The 22,063-nt window shown below is 38.1% G+C and overlaps 1 protein-coding gene across 1 annotated transcript; it reads left to right on the top strand.

Annotated features, from left to right (window-relative positions):
• The first annotated feature begins 8,615 nt into the window (after nucleotides 1-8,615).
• On the top strand, nucleotides 8,616-21,771 carry LOC121524156 (tropomyosin alpha-3 chain). Its single transcript, XM_041809407.1, has 10 exons — nucleotides 8,616-8,827; nucleotides 11,848-11,973; nucleotides 14,239-14,372; nucleotides 16,842-16,959; nucleotides 17,068-17,138; nucleotides 17,286-17,361; nucleotides 19,711-19,773; nucleotides 19,924-19,993; nucleotides 20,322-20,400; nucleotides 21,536-21,771. Exons 1-10 carry the CDS (start codon nucleotides 8,714-8,716, stop codon nucleotides 21,537-21,539), a joined length of 855 nt encoding a protein of 284 aa, XP_041665341.1. The 5' UTR covers nucleotides 8,616-8,713; the 3' UTR covers nucleotides 21,540-21,771.
• The last annotated feature ends 292 nt before the right edge of the window (nucleotides 21,772-22,063 follow it).

Below are 22,063 nucleotides of genomic sequence, written 5' to 3'. Positions count from 1 at the left end.
TTGGATTTATAAGTTAACATAACTCAATTTTTTTAACAACCTTCCACCATTTGGTCTTACAGTGCATGTGTGGCCCATGACTGGGTTCATGTCCCGATGCTATTTCTCTTTCATTTGGCTCAATGCAGTCATGTTCATGTTCATTTTTGTGAGCTGTTGAAGTGCGCAACGTCTGGTAGGTGGCACTTCCTAGTTTGCTCGCTCTCATTGGCTGTTTCTGCTATTCTGTTGAAGAAAGTCCAATCTGGAAAGATTTCAGACTGAGGCAAAAATCAGGGGTGAAATCATCTAGTGTGTAGCCAGCCAAAATCATTCCTGGTGATTTCCAAGCTTTGCACCTTAAGGCCACCACAGCTAGACCTGTGCTTGATGCGTTAATTATTTTCATGAAACATTAAGAGAAAAATCTGCTTCTCTTTAAGTGTTGGTAACGTCAGTTAAATCCAAAAAGTTGGATGGATGGTGTGCATACTCTGACTCAATGAAAGAGATGATTTAGAAGATCACCAAACAGATTTTTAGAAGAACAAAAGATTGAAATTCATTTTTTATTTATGAAAAGTTTAATGTGGTGTGTGTTTGGCCTGAATGTTTTTGCATGTTTTTAAACCTGAATATGCCCTGCCTCCTTTTTTTCTAATGACTGCAATAGAAATCAACTTTAAGCTTTATAGTGTATTTAAGCTTGAAATCTATCTATCTATCTATCTATCTATCTATCTATCTATCTATCTATCTATCTATCTATCTATCAATCTATCTATCTATCATCCATCTATCTATATGCAGTGATCCATCCTCAGGATGAAGCTTTCTGTGTATTTTAATGTAAATAAAGTGGAGCGTGTTGTTTCTGTGGCTGCTAAATGAATGTGAACTTAATACACTCCTTCATATGAGAATGTTTCTGCTGTAAATTGACTTTAAGATGAATGTATGTCTGAAAAGTCGGGTTTTTATGAAGAAATATCGAAATGTATGAGATTCTTAAAGAAGAAAAGGGTTTAATAATTTTAAGATATTTGTGAAATGCTGAAACAAGGGCTGTACTTATGTTTGCACACATTTGTCATTAATGTGAATTCTGATATTACAAAATAAATGAAACATCTATTATTAAATGTGTTGTGTTGTTGAAGATTGAGAAAGAGTTCCTAACTTTGTCTTTATGGACATGAAATAGTCACACAATGCATAATCTTCAGAGTAAAATTAAAATACTGCCAAAAATGCCTTAAAAGACAAACAGCTACAACACACTGGCTTGTAATCATATCAGCTACAACCCCAATTACGCTTAACTTGTAATCAAACTGAAACAGACAATTTTTAAAATGACATGAGGACACAAAAGTACATAAATGTTATATTTTATTTAAATATATACATTTTATATTAATCATATATATATTCATATATTTTATATTTTAAGCTAAGCTGGAAAGATTTTGCACTGAAGTGTATGTGCTTAACCCCTTTCCTTAGAGAACTGTTCATTTGTGAGCAGAAATTGGATAAACACTCCCGTTTTGGTCATCTGTGACATCTCCAATACAAAAAAGAAATCTTGACTTTTTCTGTCACTTTGTGTCTCAGTAATTCAGATTTGTGGCAAAGATTTTTTTATCCATTAATGATCAGAGAGTGATTATTTTTCTAAAATCAGGACAAATCTTAGCAGGTTGTCAGAATCTCTCTCAGAATTGATTCTAACATCTTTATTTAGCCCCCATTGTATTACACTAATTTGTGACTAAAGCGGTCACCGTGTTGATGCATTATACAGCAATAAACAGTAAGTGTTTTTTGTTTTTTTGTTTTTTTTTTGTGGCTTGTAACAGTTTTGCTGCCATAAATATTGGTAGAAATTAGCGAAGTCAAATAATTAGAAGGACCATTTGGGATATGTAATATTCCTTTCATCCTGGCAGGGGAACCTAATTTTGAACCAGCCAGGGCTTTTAAACCGTAAAAAAAAAAAAAAAAAAAAAGGTTTGAAACTGAAAAAATTGGTTCCCTGCTGGAACCAATGTGTCATATTCTAGGTTAAGAAGACGAGCTGAAAAATTGAGGAAAAGTGGTCTGCTGAGGAGACACAATGTTTAGTTGCGATCTTGGCATTGACAGAATTTCAGGTGACGTTGGAGAGTAGAACAAGGAAGAGCAAGTTATATGCCAAATTTGCGAATGAGATGGCGAAGGCTGGGTTCCCCTGAACACTAGACCAAATAATGAATAAACTCAAGAAACTGAAGAAGGAATACCAGGACAGCAAGACAGACTGAACATGGTGATACATAACCATCATGTTGTCCTACTTTGGTTCCACTTAAAGTGGTGTAAACATTGGCAGGTTTGCCAGAACCGTGTCTATCTGAAAGCATTATAATGTGGTGTGGAAAGTGGTGCCCCGTATACAAATTCAGGCCCTGCAGCAGATTGCACTAAAAATTGTGCAATATGTCAGGAACCACCAAAAACTCTCTTTGACCAATTTTATACAAGCAACAGGAAGTTCACCATTTTCAGCTTTTTTTTTTTTTGGGGGGGGGGGGTCAAATTTTGCATTTTTAAGCTAAGATTGACTCCTTCTACTTCAAATGTTGTGTTGCACTGTAAAAGACTGTGTAACAAAGACATTTCTTCAGCTCATGTACAGAATTCAAGAACACCACTGTGGTTTGTCAGTGTCATGCCATTTAACAGGATGTGTGCTATTGCTCAAACATAAAGGGTACAAACTACCTTAAACTGTAAATACTTGATTACACACCTCTTCTGAACAATTGTAAATGCCTACATAAATTATATTCTAAAAGGCCTCCTATCTTCAAGGCTCATTAATATCTGCATCAGTTGTTTACGCTGTGTGCTCCCATTTTCATGTTGGCTGTTACAAACATGAGAGGTCAGACAATGTTGATTGGTCTGTGTCTGATAGAAGGCCCTCGTATTTTGGTTAAAGCTTGTGTTGGATAAGAGGCCCAGTCTGTGTTAGGAGCAGATTCTCCCTCTTGAAATATAACTGGTAATTATTTCTTTTTCCTCGTCCTGCAGCTGGCTTGCAAAGCAAGCTGTCTTTAAACGTAACTTGAGTCCCTGATGATGGATGTGGTGGCAGCGTTAATGAGGTTGTGAGGGATTGATGCTAACATGTTGGCAAAGTAAACTGGGATAATTCTTAGATCGCCTTTGCTCGCTTTGACCTCCAGGGTCAGATTTATGGACACCTATGTGGTCTGAAACACCCAGAGACATTCCTCTCCTGAATGGCTGGATCAATGTACTCACTGTTCACTATTAGGGTATGCTCAGTTTCGGAAATAGGGACTTGAGGTATTAATACAGGAGCATATATTGTCGTTTTATGCTCAGGTAGATCGTAGTAAGTCTACCTTGGATGGTTGAGACATCAATGCGAATAATCAAACCAGCAAAAGCAGCATGGACTGAAAAGGGAGTGAGTCAGACTTGTTCTCATTCCTACCTGCCGCACACTTTAGGCATTTTCTGAATTCCCAGGTTCAATGCACCTCAGCTGAAGCTTTGGTTATTCTTTAATAAAAATCGACCAACAATGATTGGTTCCTGATCAACTGGAGCATCCATAGCTGGAAGCGTTTACTTTCTTGCTTTTTAATATTATCATTTATGTCATTTATATCATTTCTAAAATGTTTCTACAGCAGATTTAACTTCCTAACAATAAATTCCTACATTTATATATAGCCCTCTCCCCCTTAATACCAGCCTGGAGCTCTGACACCATATATGAGTCCCATCAGGCCCACCGGTCAGCCAACACGAACCCTGTAACAGACCCCCCAGACCCCGTAATAGAAAAGGTCACATAGACGCAAGAATACACAGGATAAAGAGGGGAGCTAATATCAAACACGGTGGTTTATTCATAGTTTGAGGTTTCTTTTTAAAGATTATTTCAGTATTTAAATCCCCATCAGACCTAACTTCAGCTCTGATTCTGGACTTTTCCGCTGCATTCACTCTGATTACAGTGTGCCTGTGGGGTGGGGGGTATGTGAGATATTCCCCCCACAGGTTATTAATAACCATCTTTTGGCTGACATTGTCTCAGGGATTAGAATGAGAGACTGCAGTGTCTGCAGCTGTGAACTCTCTCTCTCTCTCTCCATGTATCCTCAGGGGAGCGACAGTTATAGATGTTAGAGGCCAGGTGATGGAGTCGAGTTACGGCTCACACATTCCTCTACACTGTTCATGTCCATTGTGTTGGCTCTCTCCGCTCACTGTAAATATCAAATGTTGCTGTAAAATAATCTTTAAAGCACAAAAACATCCTCACCTTTACTTTATTTGTTGTTCTGGTGAGGATATGTAGGGGTTCGGTTTTTATGTAAAGCATATTTTCAGCAGTAAAGACATTTTCATTCTTGTGAACGTCAAGCATCTCATCCATTCGAGGCGTTTACTTTCTGTCAGCGTGAAAAAGTGAAGAGGGATTCCTCACCATGTTAAATATATGATAAGTGCTACCTTAAAAACACTTTGTTGTCTTCAGGTTGTCCACATACTCGTTAAACCATCAGTTTTAGATCTCTAGTTAAATGTTGAGTTTCTTAAATTTCCTTTCATCACCCCCTTAAAAAGACTTTTAAAATCTGACATGTTTTTGTAAATGTCCTGATTTTATTCCCCAACTATTGATCAATTTGATGAAAGCATAGTAACTCCTGTGTCAAACTTCTGTGCCGTATATCCGGTCTGAAAAAGATTATGGTATTTTGAACTTTCAACCTTACCTTTCAACCAAATATAATATGACTGATGTGACTGAGTTCAAATTAAAATAGATATGTAGTAGATGTGGTTTATCAGAGATATAAAAGCTGGCAGGAAATAAAGACAAAAGTTCTAAAATAAACCACTTTTATCACAAAACTGAACTGGTGAGTTCAACCCACTTTTCCAAAAGTTGCTAACTATGGCCCAACATTTGGCAAAAATGAGGGGAGAAATCTCCCAGAATCCCCTGCTCCACAAACATTCTATTCCTGGTCTTTGGAGATGACATCATCCTTTAAATTTACTAAAACATCCCACCCTAGCCTTTGATGATGGCGTCATCCTTTCAAGCTTATAAAACATTTCATCCTTGCCTCTGTAGATGATCTCATTGTTTTACAAATGTCCTCATTTATAGCTTGTAAAATGTGCAATTCTTTCCTTTGAAGATGATGTAATGTTTTAACCTTATGAAACATTTCATCCTTGCCTTTGTAGATGATGTTATTGTTTTAACCTTATAAAACATTGCCTCTGAAGATGATGTCATCCTGTAAAGCTTATAAAACATTCTTTCCTTGCCTTTGTAGATTATCTCATAGTTTTATGCTTATGAATCATTTCAATCCTTGCCTCTGAAGGTGATGTCATCCTTCATAGCTCATAATACATTCCTTGCCTTTGTAGATGATGCCATCCATTTAAGATTATAAAACATTCAATCCTTGCCTTTGACAATATCATCCTTTACAGCCTATCAAACATTCAATCCTTGCCTTAAAAGATGATGCCATCCATTTAAGTTTATGAAACGTTCCATCCTTGCCTTTGAAGATAACATCATCCTTTAAAGATTATAAAACCTCCATTGTTGTCTTGGATCATTATGTCACCATTTTAAGCTTATGAATTATTGCATCCTTGGCTTTGAAGAAGGTGTCATCCTTTGAAGCCTATAAAACATTCCATCCTTGCCTTTAAAGATGGTACCATCCTTTAAATATATAAAACCTTTCTTTTGAAGAAGACTCTTTAAATCTTATAAACATTCCATCTTTGAACTTGACGTACTCGTTAATTAACTTGTATTCATACCAACCACACCCCAAATTATGTGTAACTGTTATTAGTCAATACTCAGCTTGCTTGGACCCTTTCCAGAGTTTATATCAAAAAGTAGCAGGTACTAGATACAAGTTGGGATACTAAAATCTAATGTCAAATCACTGCTGACCACTGATTGGTCAGAAAGTATTCCCACCAGAAACATCACCAGTGATATGTCCCACATCAAACCTGTTCTTGCTGTCGTCGTTCCGCAGTATGACTTCCCAGACCCCCCCTGGAATTTTCCATCGTATTTTTTTCCTTGCTTCCAGCCATCTCCTTGCTGTGACAAAATGCTGCAGACTGAGAACCAGGTAAACTTTCACTTCCATTTCCTGTGTTGCTGTGTTGGACGTCAGAACAGTTCTGAATAGCTGTGAGATGACAACCCTGCCTCACTGAGGAGAAACTATGAAAGTGTATAATGTAATGGCAAACAAAGATCCTGGTACAAAAACCAAGTACAGTTGAGCCAAGCCAGCAAATCTGGCCTAAAGTCAGGCTAAAAATCGTCTGGCCTGTGTGGCCAGTCTAACGTTCAAAAACCGAGAGCTGACACTGAACTTCCCCTTGAAGGATTGGTAATGAATATTTTTGTCTTTTTCATCTACTTCAGAAACCAGTGGGTGATGTCACTGAGGCCCTGCTAATGTTACATACAGACTATGGTTTGATTTAAAAACAGGCATTGAGAGGGACATCCAAACGTGTGGAATATATCACTTTTCTTACCTGTTAAAAAGTTTGTAAAAATTATTTAATTCAATCCCATATGGTCTGTATCATATACATTTATTATAAACCAAACTTGTAGAAAATGAGTTAAAAGTTCATCTCTGATAACTTTACTTGTTTAAAGGTTTTCTATCTCTCTGGACCTCTGTGCAGTTGGAGGTGGGACTACTTTTGGTCCAACACTGAAGACACAATGACATCCTCACACAGGGCTGCAATGACTGAAGTGTCCAGAACCTGTTTAGATCTCTGACACATCACTCACATTAGAGATCCAAAGTCCTGATATCACATCCTATCTGTCCGTTGTTCTAAAAAAAAACTTAGAAAAGTAATAGATTTAAAATGTTTATTTGCATAAAACTGTCATGAATTAAACTAAGACACAAAAGGACGAAGAATGGGGGTAGGGCTCAAGGAATGGAGGGGGATGAAGGTGAGGGTTGAGGGTCTAGGGATGAAGGGCTGAGGGTGGGGGCCATGGGATGAAGGGAGTTAGGTACAGGTGAAGGATGAAAGGGATGAAGTTAAGGGTTGAGGGAAAAGGTATGGGTCGGGTTGAGGGATGTAGTTAAGGGTAAAGGAATGAAAGGATGTAGGTAAGGATCAAGGGATGAAGGGATTTAGGTAAGGGTCAAGAATTAAGGTATGGGTTGAGGTTGAGGGATGAAGGGCTGAGGGTCAAGGGACTAAGGTATGAACCAAGGGGTGAAGGGTTGAGGATAGGGGTGAGGGATGTTGGTAATGGTTGAGGGATGAGTGGATGGATGTAGGTAAGGTTGAGGGATACGGAGTAGTGGTCAAGCCATGAAGGGCTGAGGGTAGGAGTTTAGGAAAGCAGGGATGTAGGTAAGGTTAGAGGGATGAAGGAATGGGTTGGGGGATAAAGGAAAAGAGGTATGGGTTGAGAAATGCAGGTATGGGACTAGTGATCAAGTGATGAAAGGTTGAGGGTAGGGGTCCAGGGATAAAGTGATGTAGGTAAGGTTAGAGGGGTGAAGGGATAGGAGTAGTAGTTCAGGGATGAAGGGTTGAGGGTAGGGGTCTAGAGATGAATGGATGCAGGTAAGGGTTGAAGGTAGAGCATTTCTTAGATTGGTTTGGCTGGTTTTGTTTGATTTAGTTTTTTTTGTTTGTTTGTTTGTTTTTGTTTTTGTTTTTTTTTTTGGCTTGGTCTTGTTTGGTTAAGCCTAGATTGGATTGGATTGGATTTGCTCACTGAGCAAATAACTAGTATTTATTGTTAACATAACTAGGATAACTAGTCCACACATTAATGTCAATGATTGTTCATTTTTTATGAAAGGACCTCATGAGGAGATTATTTTCTAATTTACACAACTGGTATCTTTCCCATTATTTCCCTTAGCTCCTAATAGAAGATGTTTTTCATATTTCTCACTCCCATTATCAGGCATCAACAGTTACTGTGCTGTAATCCATCATCAGCTCTGTTTCTGTAAACTGTAACGGTGTCAGATTGATGTCAGATCGTATCAGTGCTCAGCTCCTTTAATGGCAGCAGCAGCTGCTCTTTGACTCACGGTGGACACAACAATAAGGGACTTCAGACATGGAAAACTGTGTACAGAAGACTTTTAAAGTTTTTGTCAAAGGCTGATGGGGAGTTAACGTGAGGTCTTTAATGAAGCATTTGAAAAGATCAAATTTGAATTGGACTAAAACAACAGATCATTACTTTGATATTTCTTTTGTTGTCAGACCCCTCCGGTCTGTTATCTGAGCAGGCAGACATGAACGTTGCTTTCAACAGTGTCCTTTATCTTTAATTTTTTTTTTTTATATTGTGTCCCAAACAAAGGAAATTATTTTTAAACAAGATTTTGAGTCCCTAATTCAATTTTCCTGAGTGTTGACAGGGGGATGATGCAGGGTGGGGTGGAGGGAAGCTCTGAGGGCTTATCCACCTCTTTCTCCTCCTCTTCCTCCTCCTCCATGGTATAAATGTCCTCCCTCTCCGTTTCACCGTCTCCACCCATCCATCAGGCTCTCAGCTCGGCCGTCCTGCACCCGCTGGTTCCTTGTCTTCCGTTCTTCTCTGCTCTCTTCGTGTGCGGCTGCAGACGCCCAGTAACCCTCAGCCAAGATGGAGGCCATCAAGAAGAAGATGCTGATGCTGAAGCTGGACAAGGAGAACGCCTTGGACCAGGCAGAACAGGCAGAGGCTGACAAGAAGGCCGCAGAGGACAGGAGCAAACAGGTGGGTGGAAAACATGGAGAGTGATAACACATAAAACATGTTTTATTCAGTGGTGAGGCAACATGATTCAGTAAATTCATGCTTTTAACAGCAATGATTTCAATCTGTGTTCAGTTACTGATTTTAGTGTTAAGAGAAAATGCAAATGGATGTGCTTTTCAAATTACATCACATTGAGGCTTCTGATTATAAAGATCTGATCAGTCCAGCAGAGTTATGCACAGGACTTAACTGAGATCTAAATCCATGTGATTTCTGCTTCCTCAAGACCTGAAGTGACCCCAACTCCATCCAACAATTACCACCATCATCATATACGACCTGGCACAGGTTATTCTCAAGTCTTTAACTTAAGTTTCCCCATTAACCAGCTACATTTGTACTGGTTTATCAGAGTAAGAGTGGATAGGATCAGCCTGATCCAGATACAGACTTTTCAGGCTCAGTCCCATTTTAAACTTTTACCCCACCCCTTGATTTTGAGTGCATCCTTGCCACTAAACCTTTTAAAAAGCTTTAAATCTTATTACTCTGAACTCTGATTTTAACTTTATGATGTTGCGCTCCATCTTCCCTTGAAACAAACTATACTGGACTTTTGACACATAAACTAAATGGTCTGGCACAGTCAGAGAGGGATAAATGCATACAAATACCTCTGATCTTCAGATAAGTGAACCGCTTGATATTGATCCCCAAATGAAAGCCCATAGGCAAGATCTGGCCCACCAGTGCCAACCAGCTGGTCCACACAGACCTCTGTCATAATTATACAAAATGTAATTTCCTATAGTGATATACAACGGTCGAGATATCCCCCCAGGTGGACGTGCCCAGATAACCAAAGTGAGGAAACCAGAAGGCATCCTGATCAAAAGCCCCAACTACCTCAGCTGGCTCCTTTAGATATGATAGAGCTGCAGCTCGACATGGAGTCCCTTCTGAATTTCGCTGGAAGGATTTTATATCCCATCTGGATCTTCAGAAGAAGCTGAAAAATGTCACTAGGGAGAGGGATGCCTGACACCTTGATCCAATGATGATGAACAGAAGAAAATGGATGGATGGTCCAGACACATGCTCTCCGGGTGTCTCATTTATGAATACTGCGTATTCACAAACTGGGCCTGAAGTTGGCGTATGCCACTTTCTACGCAAAGTGATCTATAAAAAACAAACTTGACAATACAATTTGTGCTCCTGTAAGCAAACTCTGACCCATGCATACAAGCATTTTAGAGGCAGAGTGGTGACACATGGTGAGGTGGTGAATTAAAGCCAGTTTGTCTATCAATTCATCTGTGATTTTAGAAAAAACTTTATTGCACTATCCATGTCACCAGCAGATGCTTTCATTTTAAGCAAGGCTATTGAGCCTTGCTTAATATATTGGATCTTAATAAAACTGCTTTGTCATGTGCAGTATCATCCCATCAGTCAAATCTACCAAAAATTTGCCATAGAAGAAAAATTCCTCTGCAAGGCAAAATTATTGGCTTGTTTTACTGTCTCATGTCTGTAACTTGTATTATCAGATTAACAATTCTAATGTCCGTTGTCCTTTAAAGTTTCAGGTAAAACAGTTCTCTCTTCAAAAGATTTGTTCTTTTTTTTTTTTTTTTTTTTTTTTTTTTTTACAAAAAAATACCCCAAACAGGAAGAGACGATAAAATAAGAGTGTTGTCAGGAACGCTGATCTGAACGAGGATCAGCATTCACCACAGCTTCCAATCAGAATGAAATTTCTTCCCAACTGAGTCGGATCAGAGAATGTTATTCCGAAAGAAAGTATTCTTATTCAGATCAGGCATTTTCTCTGAGTACAAGCCTCTCACACAAAAGTAGACAGCCTAAACAAAAGTCTTTGTACATAGATATGACTTTAATAATGTCCTGTAGGAATCAATAATCAAAACGTTGTGTAATAATATTTTATATTTAGAGACAAATCTAAAATTACAGGTATAAATCAGTTGGGGGTCCCGTAAATGAAAACTGTAGTGAAACAAACTGCTGGTTTGTTTCTTTGGCCCTCACACAGATGGAAGAAGTGGACATAGTTGCTCATGCACACATAGGAGCATCAGTACGCAACTTGGAAGGACTTACTGAGTATCAATAAGGCTATTATTATGAATGACAATCTATGATTTCCACCCCTTGTGTCAATACGCACTAAATCAAACTTCTTCAAGCATGTTAGCAGTCTTAGAGAGGGTGCAGAAATGCAAGTTGATCAGAAGTTTGATGCGTTGTTTGTTTACTCAACTTGAGAGCTATGGAGCCATTGTTGTAACAAAGATATTTGCAAATGCTTACAATGATCTCCACTCATGTTAAAAACTGAGCTGAAAGTGTTTTTGCTCTATGGCTGAGAATGTAGACAAACTGTCATTTACCAAGGTGATCCGTTTACATACGTATGACTTTTGCAACTCTTCTGCTGTGACAGGTCCAGAAATGTGTAATAAGACACTTGTCGTTCTTAAATTGAGTTTCATTCAAATCTTACCAGTGCCTAACAAAATTTATAAGCTTTAAATAGCATATCATCATGTCCTTAAAAAGGCATCTTTATGAAAACATGAGGGAGTAAAGCTGTTAAAGAGCTAACGCTTGCCTCTTAGCTTGTGGCTATAGGTATCTTAGCATGCTATATGCAGTGAAGCTCAATGCAAAGTGTACGAATGAAAAAGGTGAAATCAGAAATTAGGTTGGCATTGCTCTTTGTGCATCCATCTGTGTACACAGTGTCAGGACTGTTTAAGCATTTGCAAATAGTTTTGCAACAATAGTAGTTCCATAGAAAGCTTTCAAAATTTAAATCATACAAAAGTGTTTTTTTTTTTCTTCACTTTATTTCATCTCCAGTCCCTGCCATGGAATCAAAAGTTGCTTCCTTCATGTTATTTTGTACAGAGAGGAATTATGAAAGCGTGTAAAAGCTGCTTTGAATGTAATAAATGAATGAATTTTGTCGTATTTCTGATTTTTTTTCTGTGTCTGATCTCATCCCTCAGCATGAAGATGAACTCCTGCAGATGCAGAAGAAGCTGAAGGGGACAGAAGACGAGCTCGATAAGTATTCAGAGGCTCTGAAGGACGCTCAGGAGAAGCTGGAGGTGGCCGACAAGAAGGCTGCTGATGTGAGGAGCTTTTTCACGACTTGTTCATTCACATTTTTCACAGAAAGAAGCCCTAACACAACATCAGTCCAAAAGTAAATGTCAGAGTGGGGATAAAATAGTTCCTGTTTTAATAACCTGTTGCCGGGCAGAATAAAAAGTAACCCTGGCTCACAGTAGACACCGAGAGCTCAGCTATTGATACTCAGCTGTGCCTGGCGTTGTTTCGCTGTGACCCAAGGCTCAGATAAAAGCTGTGATGATGCTCTCCCTGTAAACCAAGCTGTCTGATTCCATTCTCTACATGCTCGGTGTGGACCCTCACAGCTGTTGAGGGATTCATCGCCCTCTTTAACCATGATGTCAGCTGCTCAGACTGCACTGTGAGATTAACAATGGTCAGGGTCCATTTTAGGAGCATCACCAAGCCCTGCAGGTCACCATATTTAACCAAGAATATTCACTGAGGCACTCTCTTCAAGTAAATCACTTAGTTATAATCATTATTATTATCCCATTTATTGTATATGAATACTGTCTAAATGCAGCAAATACTTCCCTCTTTAACTTTTGTACACTGCATAGAATATGTAAAACTACAGTGCTTAACAAATTTATTAGACCACCTGTCATATTTGTCTCAGAGACCATCCAGCATCATGAAGTGCTTTAATGCGGACTCTTTCATTTTCACTGAGCTCTCCATGTTTTACCATTTTGAACAGGAATGAGGAGTTTCAAACTGAATTCACCTTTCTATACCCAGATTTGAGCCGGCTCACTGGGCTTCTCTGAGAAGTCAGAAATTAATCAAGCATAACATTGAACCACTAAAACTCATTTTTCTGTTCAGGAATGCAAGTAAATAACTATAATTTGACATATTAATCAAGAAATAATAATGTGCTTTACTATTTTTTCAGGTTTTTTGTAAATCAGTAAATTTGAAAATTCATGGATAACAATAATAATTATATTTTAGCATTAAAAATATCATTTCGGTGGGAGCGCAGATGGTCAAGTGGTCCAAAGCCCTACCCATGTACGCGGGCGGCCCAGGTTCGAATCCGGCCTGTGGCCCTTTACCAAATGTCTCTCCCCACTCTCCTCCCTGTTTCCGAGTCTATCCACTGTCCTTACTCCATCAAATAAAGGCATGAAAAGGCCCAAAAATAAATATCATTTTGGTTAAAGAGCTTCTACATATTGATGTATTAACCATTGCAGAAACATAAAAAATGATTTTTGTAATTACCAACGCTGTTAATTTATAATAAACCTTACTTTGGGTGGTGGTCTAATAAATTTAAGCACTGTACATGGGTGACTTTTTTTCCATGTTACCACCAGAGAGAGTAAAACATATCTGCCTCCTCTTATTCTCAAACACTGAATTAATCCCAAATCACTGCTGAAAAAAAACATTCCCTAAAAAATATACCATGAAACTAACACCAAAGTAAAGACAAGTATTTACAAATTTTCATAAACAAAACAAAATTCCTCTAAATATGAGGTGTGGAGTCATATTTAATGTTTTTTGGTAGTGTGTAGGATTGATGGGTAAACTAAAGCCAGGATTTTAAACCAGGCAGCTAGTGATTGAAACTGTTGTAAAGCTTAAAGTTTGCACCCTAGCAACTTTAGAGAGGATTCCATTTCTGAGAACCAGGTGAGGAACAGTGAGGAAATCTCACTGTTAAAAATGAAGACCATGAAAATGAATCCTGTCCTGATATAGACAGCAGGTCCAGAGCTGACAACTTTATTCTGAAAAGATAAGTCAGATAAGTTTCTCTGCTGCCATTGTTGTTGACAAAGCTGGTATATTAAGTCCTGCTCTTTCTTGATTTTGATTGGTCAGTGAGGGAAAAGGGACATTCACAAATGCAGTGTTGTTCCAAAACTTCAAATGGGAGCACTGTGACGAAAAACAGCGGACACTGCGTTTTTGTACTCAGGACGGTAAGCACTGAAAATGCTGGATTGCAGTTGTTTTATATTGAAAATGAGCAAAACCAGCACAAAAGATACTGGCTGTGGACACAGGCCCAAGCTGTCCATTAGTGATTACATTACACCTTCATGGAGCCATTTCTCTGTTATACATATTTAATGTATATGTAAAAAATGATGTTTTTCATACATATATTTGTAGATTGTTTCACAGTTTTCAAACCCATTTCCTTTTATTCAAGATTCAGAATATAAAAGTGATCACAGGTGATAAAAGAAAAGTTTAATTTCACATCTGACTGAGTCTTTTCTTTGTCCCTATGTGGTCAGGCTGAGGCCGAGGTGGCATCTCTGAACAGACGCATCCAGCTGGTGGAGGAGGAGTTGGACCGAGCCCAGGAGAGGCTGGCAACGGCACTGCAGAAACTAGAGGAGGCGGAGAAAGCTGCAGATGAGAGCGAGAGGTGAGGAGGGATGGCACACATGGGGGTTATACCCAGTGGTGGGTAGAGTAAACAGTTACAGTACTCAAGTAAAAGTACTGTTACTTGACAATAATAATTACTCAAGTAGAAGTAAAAGTACTCATAAAAATAATTACTTGAGTAAGAGCAAAACAGTACCTTATTACAAGACTACTCAAATAGTGAGTACTTCATTTTGTGCAGTTTATTGAAACATATTTCATTACAACATACATTCAGGGGTAGTAATGTAAACTGCACACCGTCAAAAATAAAGTAGCATAACTTGCCAAAAGTAAAATAAATAAAATACTTAATACATAAAGCAGCGGTCTATTATGTTAGTTAATCACAATTATGGAATGAAAAATTCAATATAATGAGAAAAAACAGACTCTTTCTCTCATTATAGTTATCTTATTTCTACATAATGATTTTATTCTCTCTTGGAGTTCTTACTTTTTAATCACATTATATTTATTTTATCATTGTGTTAATGATTTTTGGCTCACATTTATGAAATCAATCTTATTAACTGTCCCTCATTTCTGACTTTTTGCCATTTTTTATTCAATTTTTACTTTTTAGCCCCAGTTTATGAATTTTTATCCTGATTATCACTCAACAAATTTGGCAAGCCAAACTGAAACTTATTCAAGCAGACAACTCTTGCCCACTAGCCCCACGCTATAACCATGTCAGGTATAATCACTGATGTAAGAGCTATGCCACAACCCTAACCCATGATAATAGTATCACCTACGACGTAATGTAGCAGAGTTTCAGAGGTGGTTGAACAGTTGTGTTTTTGCAGTCTGCATGTTAAAACAGAGATTTGAACTCATACGTTTAGCTAACTAGCAGTACAGTCATTAGCTTGTTTAGCTTACTTACCATAACGTGCTTTCTTAGCTCTGACGGGCTATTTTTCAAGCTTGAGATTTCCACGGTTTTAGGTAGACACAGTAGGCAGCGCATTATGTGGCTGTTGTTCCTTTTCATTTGAAAGGCAGTCTTGATGTTGGACCAGGGATGAACATGCTCCTATGAAGGAGAATCAGGTATTACATCTTCAGCCTTTATCTTTAACTGTTGATAGTTAAGGGGAGGGGTCACTCCTCCATTTACTCTGTGGTGCTGAGGATTTTACCTCCTTAAAGAAAATAACTTATAGACAAGTAAAACTAGCGACCAGTGTATTGCCCAATGTAACAGAATAAAAGTACAGTTTTTTAATCACAAATGTAACGGAGTGGGAGTAAAAAGTACCCTGCTCAATAACTACTCTCAGAAGTAGGATTTTTGAAAAAAACTAGTCAAGTACATGTAACGTCTCAATGTAATGCATTAGTACCCACCTCTGGTTATACCTTTAGCAACACCCACTAGTGATGTCATAGGGTCCTGGAGTACGCCTGCTCATCAATGTAACATGTTTAACTCACAGTATATGAATTCTTCCACCAGGCAGCTCTCAATCAAAACAACAATAAAAGATGATGTCCCATTAATCATAGGAGTGACTCCCATGAAATAAAAAGAGCTGAGGCAGACATATATGACTGCAGATGTTCTGCCTGATTCATTTACAATTAAAGGATATTATTTATTATTTCTGATTACAAGTTTTTTGTGTCTCTTAATTTTGTATGTAGTAATATGTTAGTATGGCTGATAAGGGTGACCACACAACCACAGCAAACGACAGCAACAGCCTGAATATTCACAGATAAAAGTGTCCTGTTTAGGAACACTTTGTTTCCAGGTAAAATACAACAGTGGACAAGGACAACAACAGTAGCGCTGACATTATTCAGCAGGTGTGTCGCTGACAGCACGTCGTCCAGCGGATAAATCAAAGTATTTGAAAACGCACCACTCAAACAAGAATGTCACTTTAATGAGGAGAAACAACAAAAAGTCTTACCAGCCAGTTATGAATTTCCTATGATTTAAGCTCTTTTTATCATAACCATGGTGCTCTGGTTTCTTGAATCAAATTAATTCTACCTTAAACTGTCAGCCTTGGAGGAGGGGAGAGAAGACTCCATCATGTCTCCAACTGCGTCATAGGTAAAGTTAGCCTCAGATTTCACACAGCTGTAACCTCTTTATCTGCCAAGATGGGCTGTGAAAAGTTCTCCCAAACTTTGGAGTAGGTCCCATTGGTTAAAGAAGTAATCAGGTGCTGAAGTTCGTGTTAAAATCGGCAGGATATGTGCTAATTAGCACACTTAACAAGCTAACTTACGGTTGTATGATGATGTGTTCAAGTTGGCTGGGAAATTTTAGTGTGTAAAGAATGGGTGTAAATACATCAATATATCAATTAAAAAATTTTCTGTACCATTACACCCCTAATGGCTGAATGTTATTTTATCGTAACTTTATTTTCACTGCTGGGTGGTAATTTACCTTGTATTTTTAGCTGATGATATATAAACTTCAGGTTTGTGTGTCGGTGTGCAGAGGAATGAAGGTGATTGAGAATCGGGCTCTGAAGGATGAGGAGAAGATGGAGCTTCAGGAGATCCAGCTGAAAGAAGCCAAACACATCGCAGAGGAGGCCGACCGCAAGTATGAGGAGGTCAGATCATTTCTACAACCTCCAACCACACTGATGCTGAATATTTGCTATGAAGCAGCCTTAAAGCCAGTGTCATACAACTTCTGATAACATGAAATGTTTGCGCAGGTGGCTCGTAAGCTGGTGATCGTAGAAGGAGAGCTGGAAAGAACGGAGGAGAGGGCGGAGCTGGCTGAGGCGTGAGTTTGGACATCATACAGGAGCTTTTATCTTTTATATTTTTAGATCAGGATTTCAACATATAACCAGTTTTCACACTATTTCTTCTCCAACATGAGCCGATTTCCCTCTCTATGATTCCTGCCCCCCTTTCTGAAATCAAACAGAAAATGTGCAGAGCTGGAGGAAGAGCTGAAGAACGTCACTAACAACCTGAAGTCCTTGGAGGCTCAGGCTGAGAAGGTACTGGAAAGATTAACACACCCACCCATCATTCAAACATGAAGGTAACATTTATATTGCATATTTATATAGCATATTTAAAGTAGAGATCAACTGGTGAAGTTGTAGTACTGATCAACAGTGCTTAACCCTGTTTTTCCTACAGTAACAACTCCATACATTTTCTCCATTGTGGATCTGGTTGTCTGCAATAATGTCATAACCATCAGAGTTAGACTTATGACGATCTGCCTGAGTGAAAGGATGGCCTCCTGACAAAGAGCTGCAACATGCTGGTGTAGTCATATCAGCCACAACTCTTATTATGTATAAGTCGTATCCTTCTTCAGATCAAAACAGACGAGTCATAAAAAATCAGCATGCTTCATCTCTCTATCATTATTAGCACATGTAACACATACGTATAAGAACAATCTTTCCCTTATATTGACTTTCCTTTGTTGGCAGCTTTTGGAAATCTTGTTGGAACTGGAGAGGAGCAGGCTTCCTTTCCAGTCAGTGTTAATTTTGGCAGCCATTTTTAATTTCAGTCTTAGTTTTAGTTTTTGAATGAAATGCATTTTAGTTTTTATACACATTTTAGTCATTTCCATCCTTTTTAGTTTTAGTCTAGTTTTAGTCAACATAAACTCAAAACATTTTAGTCTAGTTATAGTCCATAAAAAGTCCTCACATTTTAGTCTTTACTTTTAGTCCAAGCATTTATTTTCTTTCCTAAATCTGGTACCAAATCATGGTAGTGTGTTCTGTACACCCTACCAAACCTGGGGTCCCTGCTCTCTACAGCTGAGAGGCAGAATAGCTACAGCTGCATTGTTTTTTGACAGATTTACCCACAGTGGAGAAATATCACGGATTCTGAATGTCTGACAAAAACTACATTACATTTTAGTCGAGTTTTAGTCATCTTGATGAAAACTAAACTTAGTTTTTGTCCATTTTAGTCATCACAGATCTATTTTTGTTAGTCTTAGTCTAGTTTTGTCATAGTTTTAGTCGACGACATTAACACTGTTTCCAGTACTATGGCCTGCTATTGGGCAAAAATGGAGAGAGAATGGCCCAACATCCCCAGCTTCATCAACATTCCATCCTTGCCTTTAAATGTAAAGTCATTATTTAAAATCTATAAAACATTCAGTTCTTGCCTTTAAATATGTTGTCATCTGTTAAAGCTTTTAAAACATTCCATATTTGCCTTTAAAGATTATATAATCTTTTCAAGTCAATTAAACATTCCATCCTTACCTGTAAAGATGATGCCATCTAAAAAACCTATAAAAATTCCATTTTTTCTTTTAAAAAGATTTAACCATTAGTTAAGGCTAATCAAACATTCATCCTTACCTTTTAAGAGGAAGTCATCCTTTAAAGCCTATGAAACATTCCATCCTTGCTTTACAGATTCTGTCACCTTTAAGGCCTGTAAAAGACTTAGTCCTTGTTTTTACAGACAATGTCTTCTGTTAAAGCCTATAAAACATTCAGTCCTGGCCTTTAAATATAATATCATTCATTAAAGCTAACAAAACATTCCATCCTTTACTTTAAAGATGATGTCATCCTTTAAAGCATTCCATCCTTGCCTTTAAAGATAATGTCACCCTTTAAATGCTATGAAATCTTCCATCCATTGCTTTTGAATACATGCTGGTTTTTGTACATACCCTGACGGTCAGGGTACCAAAGTATAATTTATTTTGAAAGGGCATTTGACCGTAAGAAAATCAAGAAAACAGCCAGAAAAATCAATCTATCACTACTCTGTTACTCAGACTTTCATTTTGAGAAATTTACATTACTTTCGGGTCATGTGACCATCACTTTTTGCTCCTGTACTGCCTTATTTTAAAACAACAAAAGGTGAAGACATTAAAAAATTTTTAACTATTTTTATGGAGTTTTTTCCTCATTTTATCATTTTAATTTAAAAAAACAAACAAACAAAGGAAAATGGTGGCCATTATTGTTTTTTTGGTTTCTGTCCAGAAACAAAAAACAGGTGAAGCTGGCTGTTTTCTTGATTTCCATACTGACCACTGGCAAAGACTAGCTACGTTTGCTTATTTATTTCTCTCATACAGACTTGTTCTATAAAATACATGTGTTTCTTTTAAGCCTCAGAGCATTTTTGATTCTATTTATGTATAAATATTCTTTTATTTCAGCAGATATTTTTTGAAAACAAGGTTTGACCTAGTTCCTTTTATATATTTAACCCATTCAATTATTTTATGGGACCAAACTTTGTGTCTTTTTTAGTTAATTTTTTTTTTTAGTTGCCTTTAGGCTGATCTGTGTTTCTATAGACACACATCTCGAATATATCGAATATTTTTCTGTTCACAGTATTCTCAAAAAGAAGACAAATATGAGGAGGAGATCAAGATTCTCACCGACAAACTCAAAGAGGTAAGCAAAATATTTAACAAATAAACCTCTCTTTATTTTTGGATTTAGAGTAAAACTTTGAGTCACAAAAAAGGTCCAAAGACATTGAGATTCTTATTAATGTTGATGTATTTTCTGATAAGAAGCTAACTTTTTGTCTTTTTGTCTCAGGCTGAGACTCGAGCTGAGTTTGCAGAGAGATCTGTGGCCAAACTGGAGAAGACCATCGATGATCTGGAAGGTATGACGAAAACGTTTCTGGGCTTTTTCTTTACTTCATTTTTTTGGAAATCAAACTTTATATGATGTTTATACGTTTCTGCTTGTGCATGTATGTTTGTTCTGCAAAAAAATGCAATATAATAATATAAATACAAGGAAAAACATTCAAACAAGTCAGCACCTTGAAAACATTAAGACACCTAAAAGACATCCATACAATAAAAACAGGCAAAAGACAACTTGGAACTACTTATAAAATTGAACATGATTATCATTCATTTCATATTTTTTACATAATGTCTCCCTTTGCTCTTTTTCTTCCTCTTCATATCTCGTCAACCAATCAGATGAGCTTTACGCACAGAAACTGAAGTACAAAGCGATCAGCGAGGAGCTGGACCACGCCCTCAACGACATGACCTCCATGTAAGTACTCCTGTGATTGAATAGGGGATATATATAGAGAGAGAGGATTTATAATCCCTTCAACGCATTCTGGGTTTAACTGGTTTCCTCCTATTTGAATGTGACAAGAGGACCTCCAAAGGGAGGTCACAAGGAGGCATCCTGATCAGATGCCTGAACCACCTCATACTTGAACACCTTCACTCGAGGCAAAGACTCACTCCCTGACCAGAGGGAGCAATCTACCGTTTCCCAGCAGAGAACCATGACCTCATACTTGGAGGTGCTGACCCTCATCCCAACCGCTTTGCACCTAGTGCCTGCTGGCAGTCCCCAGCTGAAGAGGGCCAGAACCACATTATTTGCTAAAAGCAGTAATAAAATTCTGAGGTCCCTCAACAAGAAACCCTCCTCCCCCTTGCTGTGCTTCGAGATCCTGTCCATGAAAATCCAAAACAGAACCTGTGATAAGGGGCGGCCCTGCTGGAGGTCAGCATGCACCGGGAACATGTCTGACTTTGTGTCTAGAATGCAGGCACAACTCTCACTTTGGTTGTACAGGATATAAATCCCAACTCATAAATCCCAAGGGACACAGCCTTCTCCAATTCCCCCATGCTCCCCCAAGAGCTGGTCCACTGTCCCACAGCCAGGATGGAATCTCCATTGTTCCTCTTGGCCTTGTTAACAGGCACACCAAATGCAATTAAAGCTGCTTCAAAGCCAGTCTGAAATGGCTGTAAGCAGCAGAGGTGGCCGGAACTGGGAAGTGTTTCTCCAGGAAATGTCTAGTAGGGCCACATCTGTAAGGGATCAGGGGTGGGGTTACTCATTACAAGAAGACTTTGAGTGACAGAACGATCAGTTGATGTCGAAGAAAAATAAAAGTTAGCCGCACAAAACATGAATGAGAGCGCATCTTCCTGTAGATGTTCATGCTTCATTATGTTCCAGAATAATAGAACAACGGTCACAACTAACAAAATTAAGGACTTTACTGGCTTTGAAAACTTTTGGAAAGGTAATTTGGGAACTAAAAATGAATATTTATAACTGGTTTAGTTTCTTTTTAATCAACATGGACATTTAAGTAAGAAATTTTGCAACTCATAACTTTAACCACGGACTCAACCTCTCTGATTTTTGTGTTTTCCAGCTAAACTTCCAGAAGCTCCTCATACTATCAGGAAAGTGGATGAAGACCATCAGAATTTTTCTCCTCCCCCTCCCCTCTACACACCCTACTGTCTCCTCTACACGTCTCCTTTTCTCGCACTTTGTCAATACATCTCATAAACGTGCTTATTTATCAGTCCATGTTGTTTTTTGTCTGATTTCTCTTTTCTTTGTTCTGTAACACTCAGCTCTGTTTACATGTTAAAAGAAAGAAACGATTACATGCATCCATGTCTTTGTTTTGTCTTTATTTTTGTGTGAATTCCACTTTTAAATATTTAAAGTTTATCATCCTTACAAGATCAAGCTTTTAGTGAGTATATCAGGTCCATTGGCTTTAATGGCCTAAACCCTATAAGTTAAATAGCTTAAAAAATAGGTAAAGGCCAAAATATTCTCTCGAAGGGAGAAAGTCTCCGGCCCCCACTGGCATAGGATAAGCCCCTAATGTTTGCAATGTCTAGCTCCACCCCTGATCAGAAGAATTTTAATTTTTCAAAAGGAATTA

The sequence above is a fragment of the Cheilinus undulatus genome, linkage group 16, assembly GCF_018320785.1.
Source record: "Cheilinus undulatus linkage group 16, ASM1832078v1, whole genome shotgun sequence".
Classification (NCBI taxonomy): Eukaryota; Metazoa; Chordata; class Actinopteri; order Labriformes; family Labridae; genus Cheilinus; species Cheilinus undulatus.
This window is presented reverse-complemented; position numbering and strand designations above follow the sequence as displayed.

Excerpts from the sequence above, each read along its gene's own strand:
- LOC121524156 (XM_041809407.1), top strand. The coding sequence starts at position 8,714 with ATGGAGGCCATCAAGAAGAAGATGCTGATGCTGAAGCTGGACAAGGAG. Across the intron at positions 8,828-11,847 it reads CAGAGGACAGGAGCAAACAG|CATGAAGATGAACTCCTGCA; the intron begins GTGGGTGGAAAA and ends CTCATCCCTCAG. Across the intron at positions 17,139-17,285 it reads AGGGCGGAGCTGGCTGAGGC|AAAATGTGCAGAGCTGGAGG; the intron begins GTGAGTTTGGAC and ends GAAATCAAACAG.